Source organism: Rutidosis leptorrhynchoides, chromosome 1 (assembly GCF_046630445.1).
Source record: "Rutidosis leptorrhynchoides isolate AG116_Rl617_1_P2 chromosome 1, CSIRO_AGI_Rlap_v1, whole genome shotgun sequence".
In the NCBI taxonomy this organism is placed as follows: domain Eukaryota; kingdom Viridiplantae; phylum Streptophyta; class Magnoliopsida; order Asterales; family Asteraceae; genus Rutidosis; species Rutidosis leptorrhynchoides.
Window position 1 is genome coordinate 369,644,632 of NC_092333.1, and position 12,620 is coordinate 369,657,251.

A 12,620-nucleotide genomic window follows, 5' to 3' on the forward strand; every position below is an offset into this window, starting at 1 on the left:
TTTTTTGTAATTTCTAACTTCCTGTGATTGGAAGTTTTACTTCCTGTGATTGGAAGACTATTTTTGTGTGTTTGTTCATGGTATCAGAGCAGCAAGGTTTATTGATTCGATCGTGTTCGTCTTCATCGTGTTCGTCTCCAGTTTTTCAATCGAATTGAAAAATTAGGGTTTCGGTGTTTTCTAATTCTTCTTCTTTCAGCCGATTGAAAGAAAAGTGTTTTTATTGTGCTTGGGTTCGGTTGTTGATCATGTTGGTGTTAGGGTTCATTGATCTGTTAAATTATAGTTTCACTTCAAAACCCTAATTGTGTTCTTTCGCTGCTTCTGCTTCATTCTTGGATTCTTCTTTGTTTAGTTCTTCAAAGGGGAATCTCGCATTTATTAGTGTTTTCTTTAACCTTTTTTGACCAGATCACTACGCCCAACTCTTGATCTAGATCCTTTGAGATCTATGAATACCTGATCAAGCGTAGTTTGATCTTGACCATTTATAATGTAAATCATCTCTACAGGTTGTCTGGTTAGTAACCAGTCGATTGGGGTTTGTTTTATTTCCTTACAGGTGTCTGAACTGTGGATTTGTTGCTGTTATTATGTGCTATTTGTTTTCTGGTTACTGTTTTAATTGCTAAATCTATTGATTATCTTTTACTATGTGTTTACTGTATTTTTTTAATTGTTTATTTGTTCTTTTCTTGATTCTGTAATCATGTCTGATGATAGTTCTGTTAGTTCTGCTAGTATCACTAAGATTAGTAGTTTAGAGTTTAATGATCCACTTTATTTACATCCTAGTGATACCTCTGGTGCATCTCTTATTACTCAAAAATTAAAAGGTACTAAAAAGTATAATGTATGGTCATGTGCTATCAAACTTGCTTTGCAAACTAAAAATAAATTAGGATTTATTGATGGTTCATGTCCTAGATATGAGTATGAAGATGATGAAGTTTTACTCAGTCAATGGGATAGATGTAATTCTGTTGTGCTTACCTGGATTTTATTATCTTTATCTGAGGATGTTTATAGTGGTCAAATCTTCTCTAAAACTGCTGAATCTGTTTGGATTGAATTAAAAGAAACCTATGATAAAATAGATGCTTCTGTTACTTTTAATCTATATCAGAAAATTAATTCATGTAGCCAATCTGGTAAATCATTATCTGATTATTATCATAAGTTGAATGCTATGTGGAGACAATTTGATGATATGATTAAAATTGATGATACTGTTTCTGCAAATAAGTCTTTTCAAGAACATATACAGTTTTTAAAGCTTATGAAATTCTTAATGGGTCTTGATGATGTATATGTTCCTATTAGAATCACTTCTGATCCTGTTCCTACTGTTAAAACTGCTTTTTCTATTATATCTAGGGATGAGTCACATAGAATGCATACTTCATCAAGTTCTAATGTTAGCAAGACACAATCATCTGTCATTAATTCTAAAACTGTTAATATTGTTAGTAATAATTCTAATAATAACAAGAAAATATAAAAATCCACCTTTAAAATGCACTAATTGTAACATGCTTGGTCATACTGTTGAAAGGTGTTTTGAATTAATTGGTTACCCTCCAGGCTAAATTAAGAAACCATTTAATCAAGGTGCACCTAGGTTTAATAGCAAGAACTGTATTAGTGATAAACATGATACTAGTGCTACTAATGTTCAACTTACTAGTGAACAGATTATGAAGCTACTTAGTCTTGTCAATGAGAAACATGCTTACAGTCAAATGGAGTCAAACATGTCAGGTAATTTTCAAAACAATAATGTGTTTTTTAATACTCATTTTGATAATAAAAAAAAAAAAAAAAAAAAAAAATTCTTCAAACTGTTTTCAGTCTAAGTTTGTTTCTAAAGGATGGATAATTGATTCAAGGGCAAATCAACACATGGTTTCTAATTCTCAAAACTTAAGTAATATTATTGATGTTACTGATTTGAACTTAACTGTTAATCATCCAAATGGTACCGTTGCTAAAATTTTACAAATGGGGAACTTAAAACTGTCTGACACTATTGAACTGTATGATGTGTTGGTTATTTCTCAATACTATGTTAGTTTATTGTCTGTTAATAAAATGATTAAGGAAAGTAATTTAGTTGTGAGTTTTGACAAAAGTAAATGTTATATACAGGATTTAATTCATCAAAGACTAATGGGGACTGGTAGTGAATTTGATGGTCTTTACTTTTTTGGTGAAACTTTACATAGTAAGATGTTTAAGTGCAACATGATATATACTAATTTGTCTAAACATAAACTCTGGCATGAAAGGTTAGGTCATCCTTCTAATCAAGCTTTAAATGAATTAAGTGATAATCTTGGTTTTAGTAAAGTCAATGATAACACTGAATCCTGTGATACCTGCCATAAGGCAAAATAAACAAGAGAACCTTTTCCATTGAGTGAACACAAAACTAAAAACTTAGGAGAATTAATTCATCTTGATACATGGGGACCATATAAAGTCAATACTAAAGATGGATTCAAATATTTCTTAACAATTGTTGATGATTATTCAAGAGCTGTTTGGCCTTACTTGTTAAAATAAAAAGAAGAAGTTTTTAGTTGTTTTGAACTGTTTTATAACTTAATTTTAAATAAGTTTGGTAAAACAATCAAAACTATTAGGAGTGATAATGGCACTGAATTTTTGAATAAAATAAAATGAGTGAGTTTATTAAAAACAAAGGAATTATTCATCAAACCTCTTGTACATACACACCCCAACAAAATGGTATAGCTGAAAGGAAACATATGCATCTTCTTAATGTTGCTAGATCCCTTATGTTTCAGGGGAGATTACCTCTGTATTTGTGGTCTGAATGTGTTCTAACTGCTACTTATCTTATTAACAGGCTTCCTTCTTCTGTCTTAAAAGGCAAATGTCCCTATGAATTGATTTATGGAAAATGTCCTAATCTCTCCCATTTAAGGACTTTTGGTTGTCTTTGTTTTGCAACTGTTTTAAACAATCATGACAAGTTTTCTAGTAGAGCTTTAAAATGTGCTTTCTTAGGTTACTCTAATTTTCAAAAAGGTTATAAATTGTTTTGCTTGGATGATAAAAGTTTTGTTTTTTCAAGAGATGTTAAGTTTTATGAAAACATTTTTCCTTTCAAATTAGATTCTGTTTTTAAAACTGGTTTTACTGAAGGTAATGTGAATTATCAAAACTTTTTTTACTGTTATGATGAGTTTACTGATATTTCTAAAAAAAATACTTTTACTGATAATCTTGAGTCAACTGATTTCGTAAGTCCCAATGATGAAGGGAGAGACAGTACTAAGGATGATGGCAACCATACCTTACTTATTGGTGAAGGTATTTCATATGCCCGAGAGACATAATTAATTAATGTGGCCAATCTGTTATGATTCAAGTTGGGTCATACCCAATAACAAGTTGTCAACACTTTTAAGTATTTGTTTTAATGATAGGTTCTTTAAAACTAATACTAAGTACTTAGACTTTGAAATTGGTTTTCTAAAATGAAATGCTGGAAATAATTATATATGGATAATTATTTATTTACATATGTAAGTTTAATTATTTATTAAACTTACACTTGTGACTTATTACTTTATATTGGGTATATAAAGTTACATGCACATATATATGTAAAAATAGATGGAAGTATCATGTGTTTTAAGGAAATAAAAAAAAAAAAAAAAAAAAAGGGGGGGAGGAAAAGTGGCGGCCAAATGGGGTTACCAAGGAGCCTCTTTACCTAGTTTTTCCTCCTTATTTATTATTGCTAGGTGCATGCTCCTTTCTTCTTCCAAGACACACTTCCATCTAGTTTTCAAATTGCAAAAGTTTCTCCTCCTTCTTGCTCTCTTCTTGGCCGATTCTAAGGAGGATCCAAAAGAGGTTTTTGGGTTGATTTTGCAAGCAATCTAAGTACACTAAATCCTAACCAATTAAGTGTTGATAATAACTTGTGGGTATCAAAGGCTTGAAACTTCAAGTTAGAGGTTTTCTTCATCAAACATCATCATCTTCATCCTTGTTCTTCACCTCCTCTTGGAGTAGGTATAATTCTTACTAGCTTCTTTTACATTTAAGTGTATTTTCAAGACTAGATCTTTTAATGGAATTCTTGTTTTAAAAGGTTAAAACTTTGCATGCATAAACTTGAAAATTGCTTCCGCTTATACACATATATATACACGAAATTATATACATACAAAATGGATTTTGTGACTTGTTTATGTGAAGAATTCCATCAATGGTATCTAGAGCCAAAGTCTTGTTAATATGCTTCTTGTTTTGGCTAGTAAACTCATTTATTTTGCAATCTACCAACATGCATGAAAGTAGATTGAAAAATTTTGAGCTTTGGTGGGTATTTTGGTCATGGCCGAATTATTTGGGTCCCAAAATGGGTTTGGGATTTCAAGTTTGGCCATGTTTGATGTTATGTTGTTGTTCACAATCGAGCCTAGACCGTGTGGTTGAATGTTTGGATGATTTGGTGATTATTCTTGATTTGTAATATTCATTCATATGGTTGTTATAATTTTGTAATTTTTTGATTTGGAAAGTTGTAATTAATCTTGTAATTTGTTGATGTAATTTGTTCTATTTGGTTTGTAAAATAGAATAGGTTGTTATTTCATTTTCTAGAAAGATTGTATTAGGATATAACTTTGTAAAGAGAAAATGAAGATCCATAAAGAAGGTTACAAGATGAAGCATTTGAAGATTACAAGATTAAGTGGGAGATTTTGGTAAAAATCTCTTACTTTGGTTTAACCCCTTAGGTGACATTTGTTTATTGGCTAAACAAATGTCTACCAAAATGGCTCTTGATTGTGAACACTTTGTTATGCATGTTTGTGTATGTTTGTATGTTTGGTTGCTACAAGATCATCACATGTTAACACTTACATAATACATTATAAAATGGTTATAATAAAAACATAACAACATGACACTAATAATTGGTTATTAGACTTGAATAAAATGGTTTATTTAAAAGTAATGAAATGGTTAAAACTAGTAATTGGTTTACTAAAGAGGACATGAAAATGGGTTTTTCATAAACATACTACACACCAAATGCATGTTGGTGTATAGCACTTTGTTTTCTAAACTAGAATGTAGAAAACCTAAAATCCCTTTACTAAAACAAGGTAAACAAGTTAAACGCCATCCTTTTGTGGAAACACTTAGACATATTAGGAATCTCTTGATGGGATAAAGGTCACCTAACCGTCATGAGTGAACTAATATGAATAAGGTACACTTCGCATACATGTGGGATAAAGGTCACCTAACCACTTGTATGTTAAGTCTACATGTCTACACAAGTAGGACGACTTGATTTGGGAATCATGAACTTAGGGTCACCGAAGCATGAGGAACAAATAGGCGTTGATGGGATTAATATGCCATGCATAAGGATTGCATGATCCCATAAATTAGAAGTTGCAAAAGGATTGCAATTGTCATTATGACTACCTAGCTAAATCAAATGACGGGATAAAGGTCACCTAACCGAAATTTGATTTACCGTTGGATTCTAATATTTAATAAAACAAATTAAAAGGGTATTGTTTATTAAATTTGAAATCAATACTTAAATGAACTTTGTTGAATTTTGTAGATGGCCGCTAATAACAACAACAACATGAACAACGCACCACTTAACTTTAACAACCTATCGTTACGGTCTCTCCTCGAGAAAGACAAACTCAACCATACAAACTTTATGGATTGGTTCCGCAATCTTCGGATTGTCCTCAAACAAGAGGATAAAATGTATGTGCTTGAGGACCCCATTCCCGATCAACCGGATGAGAGTGATGTGGAGGCAATGGCCTCTTACGACAAGTATTGCCACGACTCCCTTCAAGTCTCATGCTTAATGCTTGGGACTATGATACCCGAACTCCAAAAGGATTTCGAGCATCATAGCGCATACGACATGATAACACAATTGAAGGAGATGTTTCTCCAACAAGCACGTGTTGAGCGTTTCGAAACGGTTCGGGCGCTTCATGCTTGTCGTATGGACGATACCCAATCGGTTTCATCTTATGTACTTAAGATGAAGAGCCTTATCGATCGTGCTAACCGTCTTAACCTTAACATATCTAATGAGTTAGCCACCGATCTTATCCTTAACTCCCTATCAAAGAGGTTTGATCAATTTGTAATTAATTACAACATGAATGGGATGGATAAGAGCATAGGTGAGCTTCATGGTATGCTTAGGACGGCGGAAACAAGCATGGGTAAAAGGACTTTACCCGTGTTAGCAATCGATCAAGGTGGGTCTAAAGGTAACACCTCTAAGCCAAAGGTGGCTAAGAGAAAAGGACCCGCCCATCAAGGCAAAGGGAAGGGGAAGATGGTTACCCCAACCATCAACAAGGCTAAGAAGCAAAAGGTAGCCGAGAAGGCAAACCCCAAGGAAGACCCATGTTTCGGTTGCGGTGAGATGGGTCATTGGAAACGAAACTGTCCGGTCTATCTTAAGGAGTTGAAGGACAAGAGGGATGCAGGGCAAACCTCAGGTAATATATATATGGTATATATAGAGCTTAGTATTACTTCTTCTAATACATGGGTATTAGACACTGGATGTGGAACTCACATTTGCAATTCTTTGCAGGGGTTCAAAAGAAGTAACAAGCAAACGGGAACATCAAGTCTCTTCATGGGAAATGGAGCTAAAGTGCAAGTGAAAGCTCAAGGAGACTTTGTGTTAAAACTTCCAAGTGGCTTGGAACTTATTTTAAATGATGTTTTGTATGCACCCGATTTATGTCGAAACATTATTTCTGTTTCCCGTTTGAGACAATGTGGTTTCAATGTTAATTTTATTGATGATGATATCCATTTTTCTAAAGATGATATATTCTATTTCAAGGCTACGCCTTCAAATGGAATTTATGAATTGGTTCATGATGATGCATCATCTAGTAGCTCAATATACCATACTAGCACCAAGAAACTCAAAAGGGATTTGAGTGATTCCTATTTATGGCATTGTCGCCTTGGACATATAAACAAGAACCGAATGCATACACTTCAAAGAAATGGACTTTTGAAATCAAATGAAATGGATTGGTTTGATGTATGTGAATCTTGTTTACAAGGCAAGATGACTAAAGCACCTTTCAAAGGCACTTATGAAAGGGCTAAAGATTTATTGGGTTTAATACATTCGGATGTATGTGGACCCTTTAAACCCATAACTAGGAATGGTGAAAGATACTTTGTTACTTTCATTGATGACTTTAGTCGTTTCGGATATGTCTATTTACTAAGACACAAGGACGAAACGTTTGAAGCATTCAAAGAATATCAAAACGAAGTACAAAATCAACTCAATAGGACAATCAAGGTACTTCGTACCGATAGAGGAGGTGAATACCTAAGCGATGCCTTCCAAGATCATCTTAGGAGTTGTGGGGTCATCTCACAACTTACTCCACCCGGAACACCCCAACTTAATGGAGTTTCCGAAAGGAGGAACCGAACCCTAATGGATATGGTTCGATCTATGATGGCTAGAAGCTCGTTACCTCTATCATTTTGGGGTTATTGTCTAAGCTCCGCGGCTCGTATTTTAAATATGGCCCCAACCAAGAAAGTGGAACGAACTCCTCATGAGATGTGGTTTGGAAAACCTCCTTCTCTTTCATACTTGAAAGTATGGGGATGTGAAGCTTATCCTAAGCGTTGTGTAGCAAATAAGCTACATGCTCGATCCACAAAGTGTATCTTCATAGGATATCCCAAAGATGACATGGGATATTACTTCTATGATCCATCCGAGCAAACGGTATTTGTAGCTCGGAAAGCGGAATTCCTTGAAACCAAGTTCCTTATGGAAGGTGATGGTGAAAGGAAAATAGATCTTGTAGAGGTACAAGATCAAGCCGATGATACACAATTGGTTGACACTAGCACTCAACATGAGGATGTTGAAAATGATCAAGTGGATGATCAAGGTACACAAGACGTTCGAAGATCTAGTAGGATTAGTAATCCTCCCGAGAGATATGGGTTTCTCGTGGATGGTTGCTATACGGTTGATTTGGATGAACCGACAAACTACAAAGATGCTTTATCAAGGATAGATAAAGATAAATGGCAGGAAGCCATGAACGCCGAGATGCAATCCATGTATGAAAACCAAGTTTGGGAACTTGTTGAGCAACCTCCTAGCTCTAAGCTAGTTGATTGCAAGTGGCTTTTCAAGAAGAAAACCGACATACATGGAAACTTGGATACATACAAAGCTAGACTTGTAGCAAAGGGTTTCACTCAAACTCAAGGGGTTGACTATGATGAAACCTTCTCGCCTGTGGCAATGCTAAAGTCTATTAGGATATTATTTGCCATCGCTGCTCATTATGATTACGAAATTTGGCAAATGGATGTCAAAACCGCTTTCCTAAATGGATATCTTGAGGAAGATGTCTATATGGTACAGCCCGAAGGTTTTGTCGATCCGAAAAATCCTAAAAAGGTATGCAAGTTAAAGAAATCAATCTACGGATTGAAGCAAGCATCGAGAATGTGGAATCATCGTTTTAATGAAGAGGTAAAGAAATTTGGCTTCATTAAAAATGGTGATGAAGCTTGTGTATACAAGAAGGCTAGTGGGAGCTCCATAATGTTCCTTGTGCTATATGTGGATGATATATTATTATTTGGGAATGATATAACCACAATGCAAGAAGTCAAAACTTGGTTAAAAGGTTGCTTCTCCATTAAGGATCTTGGAGAAGCACAATACATATTAGGGATTGGAATCTATAGGAATAGATCCAAGAGATTGATAGGTTTAAGTCAAAGTACATACATTGATAAAGTCTTGAAAAGGTTCAAGATGGAAAACTCTAAGAAAGGTTTGGTACCTATTCAAAAGGGAACCGTTCTCAGTTCATCTCAGTGTCCTACCACGAAAGATGAACAAGAGAGAATGAAGAAAGTCCCATACGCATCTGCTATTGGGTCTATCATGTATGCAATGATATGTACTAGACCGGATGTGTCATGCGCTCTAAGCTTGACAAGTAGATACCAGAACAACCCAGGAAATAGTCATTGGACTGCGGTTAAATGTATATTGAAATACCTTAGAAGGACTAAGGATATGTTTCTAATATATGGGTCTGGTGAGGAGGAACTCGTTGTAAAAGGTTACGTGGACGCGAGTTTCCAAACTGATCGAGATGACTCTCGGTCACAATCCGGTTATGTATTCATGTTAAATGGTGGTGCGGTCTCTTGGAAGAGTGCGAAACAGGAAGTTGTTGCGTTATCCACTACAGAGTCGGAGTACATTGCCGCCTCATTGGCAGCTCAGGAAGCTGCATGGATGAAGAAATTCATCGACGATTTAGGAGTGGTCCCTTCCATTCAGGACCCTCTTGAGATCTTTTGTGACAACGAGGGTGCGATTGCTCAAATCAAGGAACCTCGTGCTCATCAAAAGACTCGTCACATTGAGCGGAGATTCAACTACATTAGGGATGAGGTTGAAAAAGGAAAGATATGTATTCACAAAGTTCACACAGATCAAAATGTTGCGGATCCACTCACGAAGCTTTTACATGGGCCAAAACATGAGGGACATGTTTGTGCATTAGGGCTTCGATATTCTAGTGATTGGAATTGATCTATTTTATGTATTGTAACGGAACGAATTAGTTCAAACTCATTAATACAATTATGGTATTAATTTAAATTATGAGTCATGTTCCAATTTAGCATATTTTATCCATGAATAAACTATTGTTCTAAAATTCCGTAGTTGATCACATTTGTAGGAACAAGTGTGAGGTCTAGACTATTATGAACTTGGATTGGTTAACATTCAAATGGTGAATGTGGGGCAAGGTTGCGACCAAGGTTCATAGATATTTGTGGGACACAAATATTGGAAGACCCGCTCTCAAGATTTACTATATGGAGCCTTTGTGGTTGATCACATGTAATCTTGAGTAAAGGAGAATATCATTATATCCTCTGACCTGAGACACATATTGGGTTCAGATATTCACCGAATATTGTGCCTTGATTCTTTCCTTCGCTATTCTGAAACATGGTAGTACATAAGGGAGGCTTCAGGTATGGTACAAGGTGTAGTGTCTAGGACGTATGTAGTCAAGATGGAATTTGTCCCTCTTATTCGTTGAGAGTCGGATGTCTAAGGCCTGATAAAGTTAGATCTATAAGAGAGTGATCATTCTATGTCTCTTGGATTTAACATGACATCTAGGACAAAAGGATATATTGAAAGATTCACCTTAATCATATTCGAGGTGGGAACTCGATAAGGATGATGTTATTGAATGGCACTAAGTCATAACATATTGGGGGTGATGGACGGTAGTTAGGTGGTATCTGTCACTTGCATTAATTCCTTATGTTTCTCGTGCAAGTGGGAGATTGAAGGTATTTCATATGCCCGAGAGACATAATTAATTAATGTGGCCAATCTGTTATGATTCAAGTTGGGTCATACCCAATAACAAGTTGTCAACACTTTTAAGTATTTGTTTTAATGATAGGTTCTTTAAAACTAATACTAAGTACTTAGACTTTGAAATTGGTTTTCTAAAATGAAATGCTGGAAATAATTATATATGGATAATTATTTATTTACATATGTAAGTTTAATTATTTATTAAACTTACACTTGTGACTTATTACTTTATATTGGGTATATAAAGTTACATGCACATATATATGTAAAAATAGATGGAAGTATCATGTGTTTTAAGGAAATAAAAAAAAAAAAAAAAAAAAAAGGGGGGGAGGAAAAGTGGCGGCCAAATGGGGTTACCAAGGAGCCTCTTTACCTAGTTTTTCCTCCTTATTTATTATTGCTAGGTGCATGCTCCTTTCTTCTTCCAAGACACACTTCCATCTAGTTTTCAAATTGCAAAAGTTTCTCCTCCTTCTTGCTCTCTTCTTGGCCGATTCTAAGGAGGATCCAAAAGAGGTTTTTGGGTTGATTTTGCAAGCAATCTAAGTACACTAAATCCTAACCAATTAAGTGTTGATAATAACTTGTGGGTATCAAAGGCTTGAAACTTCAAGTTAGAGGTTTTCTTCATCAAACATCATCATCTTCATCCTTGTTCTTCACCTCCTCTTGGAGTAGGTATAATTCTTACTAGCTTCTTTTACATTTAAGTGTATTTTCAAGACTAGATCTTTTAATGGAATTCTTGTTTTAAAAGGTTAAAACTTTGCATGCATAAACTTGAAAATTGCTTCCGCTTATACACATATATATACACGAAAATATATACATACAAAATGGATTTTGTGACTTGTTTATGTGAAGAATTCCATCAATTGGTTCATCTGAATCATCAAGTAATGGTGTACCTGCATCTTCCAATGATGATGGTATTGAGACACAAACTGTTCTTGAGGGCAATCAAAATGATAATATTAATAATTGTTTTCCTCAATTAAGAAGGTCAAGTAGTCAAACTAAAACTCCTTTTAAATTTAAAGATTTTATACTTAATCATAATGTTAAGTATAGTCTTAACAACTACTTGAACTATTCTAAATTGGGATCTGAAAATTACTGTTTTGTAACAAGTTTAAACAAAGGTCATGAACTAAATTCATTCATAGAGGCTTGTCAAGACCAAAACTAAATGCAATGAATGAGGAAATTGAGGCTTTAAATAGAAACAACACTTGGATCCTAACTGATTTGCCTAAAGATAGAAAGCCAATAGGATGTAAGTGGGTTTACAGAATTAAATACAAGTCAACAGGTGAAATTGATAGATACAAGGCTAGAGTAGTAGCTAAAGGATATAATCAAAGAGAGGGTTTAGATTTTAATGAAACTTTTTCTCCTGTTGTTAAAATAGTAACTGTTAGTATCATTTTATCTGTTGCTTATAAAAATTGTTGGCCTTTGTATCAAATTTATATCAATAATGCTTTTCTTTATGGTTACTTAACTAAAGATGTTTACATGTCATTACCTGAAGGTTATTTTGATAAAGCTGATACTAGGGTTTGCAAACTTGTTAAGTCATTATATGGTTTCAAACAAGGTCCTAGGAAATAGAATGAGAAATTTTGTGATGTTTTGTTTGAGTTTGGCTTTAAACAAAGTGTGAATGAGTACTCTTTATTTGTAAAAAATAAATGATAATGTTTGTGTTTACTTACTTGTGTATGTTGATGATATAATCATTACTGGTAATTCTAAAACTGCTATTAATGAGTGTAAAAGTTTTCTTGAACTAAATTTAAAATTAAGGATTTAGGAAAGGGTTAAAGCCAAAAATAGGCTACAAACTTACACAATGTACCGATGTCGCCCACAAACTCATTTTCGTCCTACTGTCGCCTATAAACTTTCAAAAAGTGTACCGATGTAAACAAAAACTTTCAAAAAGTGTACCAATGTAAACAAAATTGACTTGTTACCTGCTAAACTGGTTAAAATTAACACGTATCGTTCGTGGATTGGATCTTAATTCTTAAAAAAAAAATTATATATTTATCAAGTCAAAATTAGTATGTAACAGGTCAAAACTATTAAATGTTGATATTAGCACATTTTTTGAAAGTTTGTAGGCGACAGTAGGACAGAAATG

At 34.2% G+C, this 12,620-nt stretch overlaps 1 protein-coding gene across 1 annotated transcript; it reads left to right on the forward strand.

Annotated features, from left to right (window-relative positions):
* The first annotated feature begins 709 nt into the window (after window positions 1–709).
* LOC139900455 (uncharacterized) lies at window positions 710–3,484 on the forward strand. Its single transcript, XM_071883228.1, has 7 exons — window positions 710–1,465; window positions 1,596–1,761; window positions 1,871–2,067; window positions 2,149–2,388; window positions 2,811–3,054; window positions 3,142–3,339; window positions 3,456–3,484. Exons 1-7 carry the CDS (start codon window positions 710–712, stop codon window positions 3,482–3,484), a joined length of 1,830 nt encoding a protein of 609 aa, XP_071739329.1.
* Window positions 3,485–12,620: the final 9,136 nt, after the last annotated feature.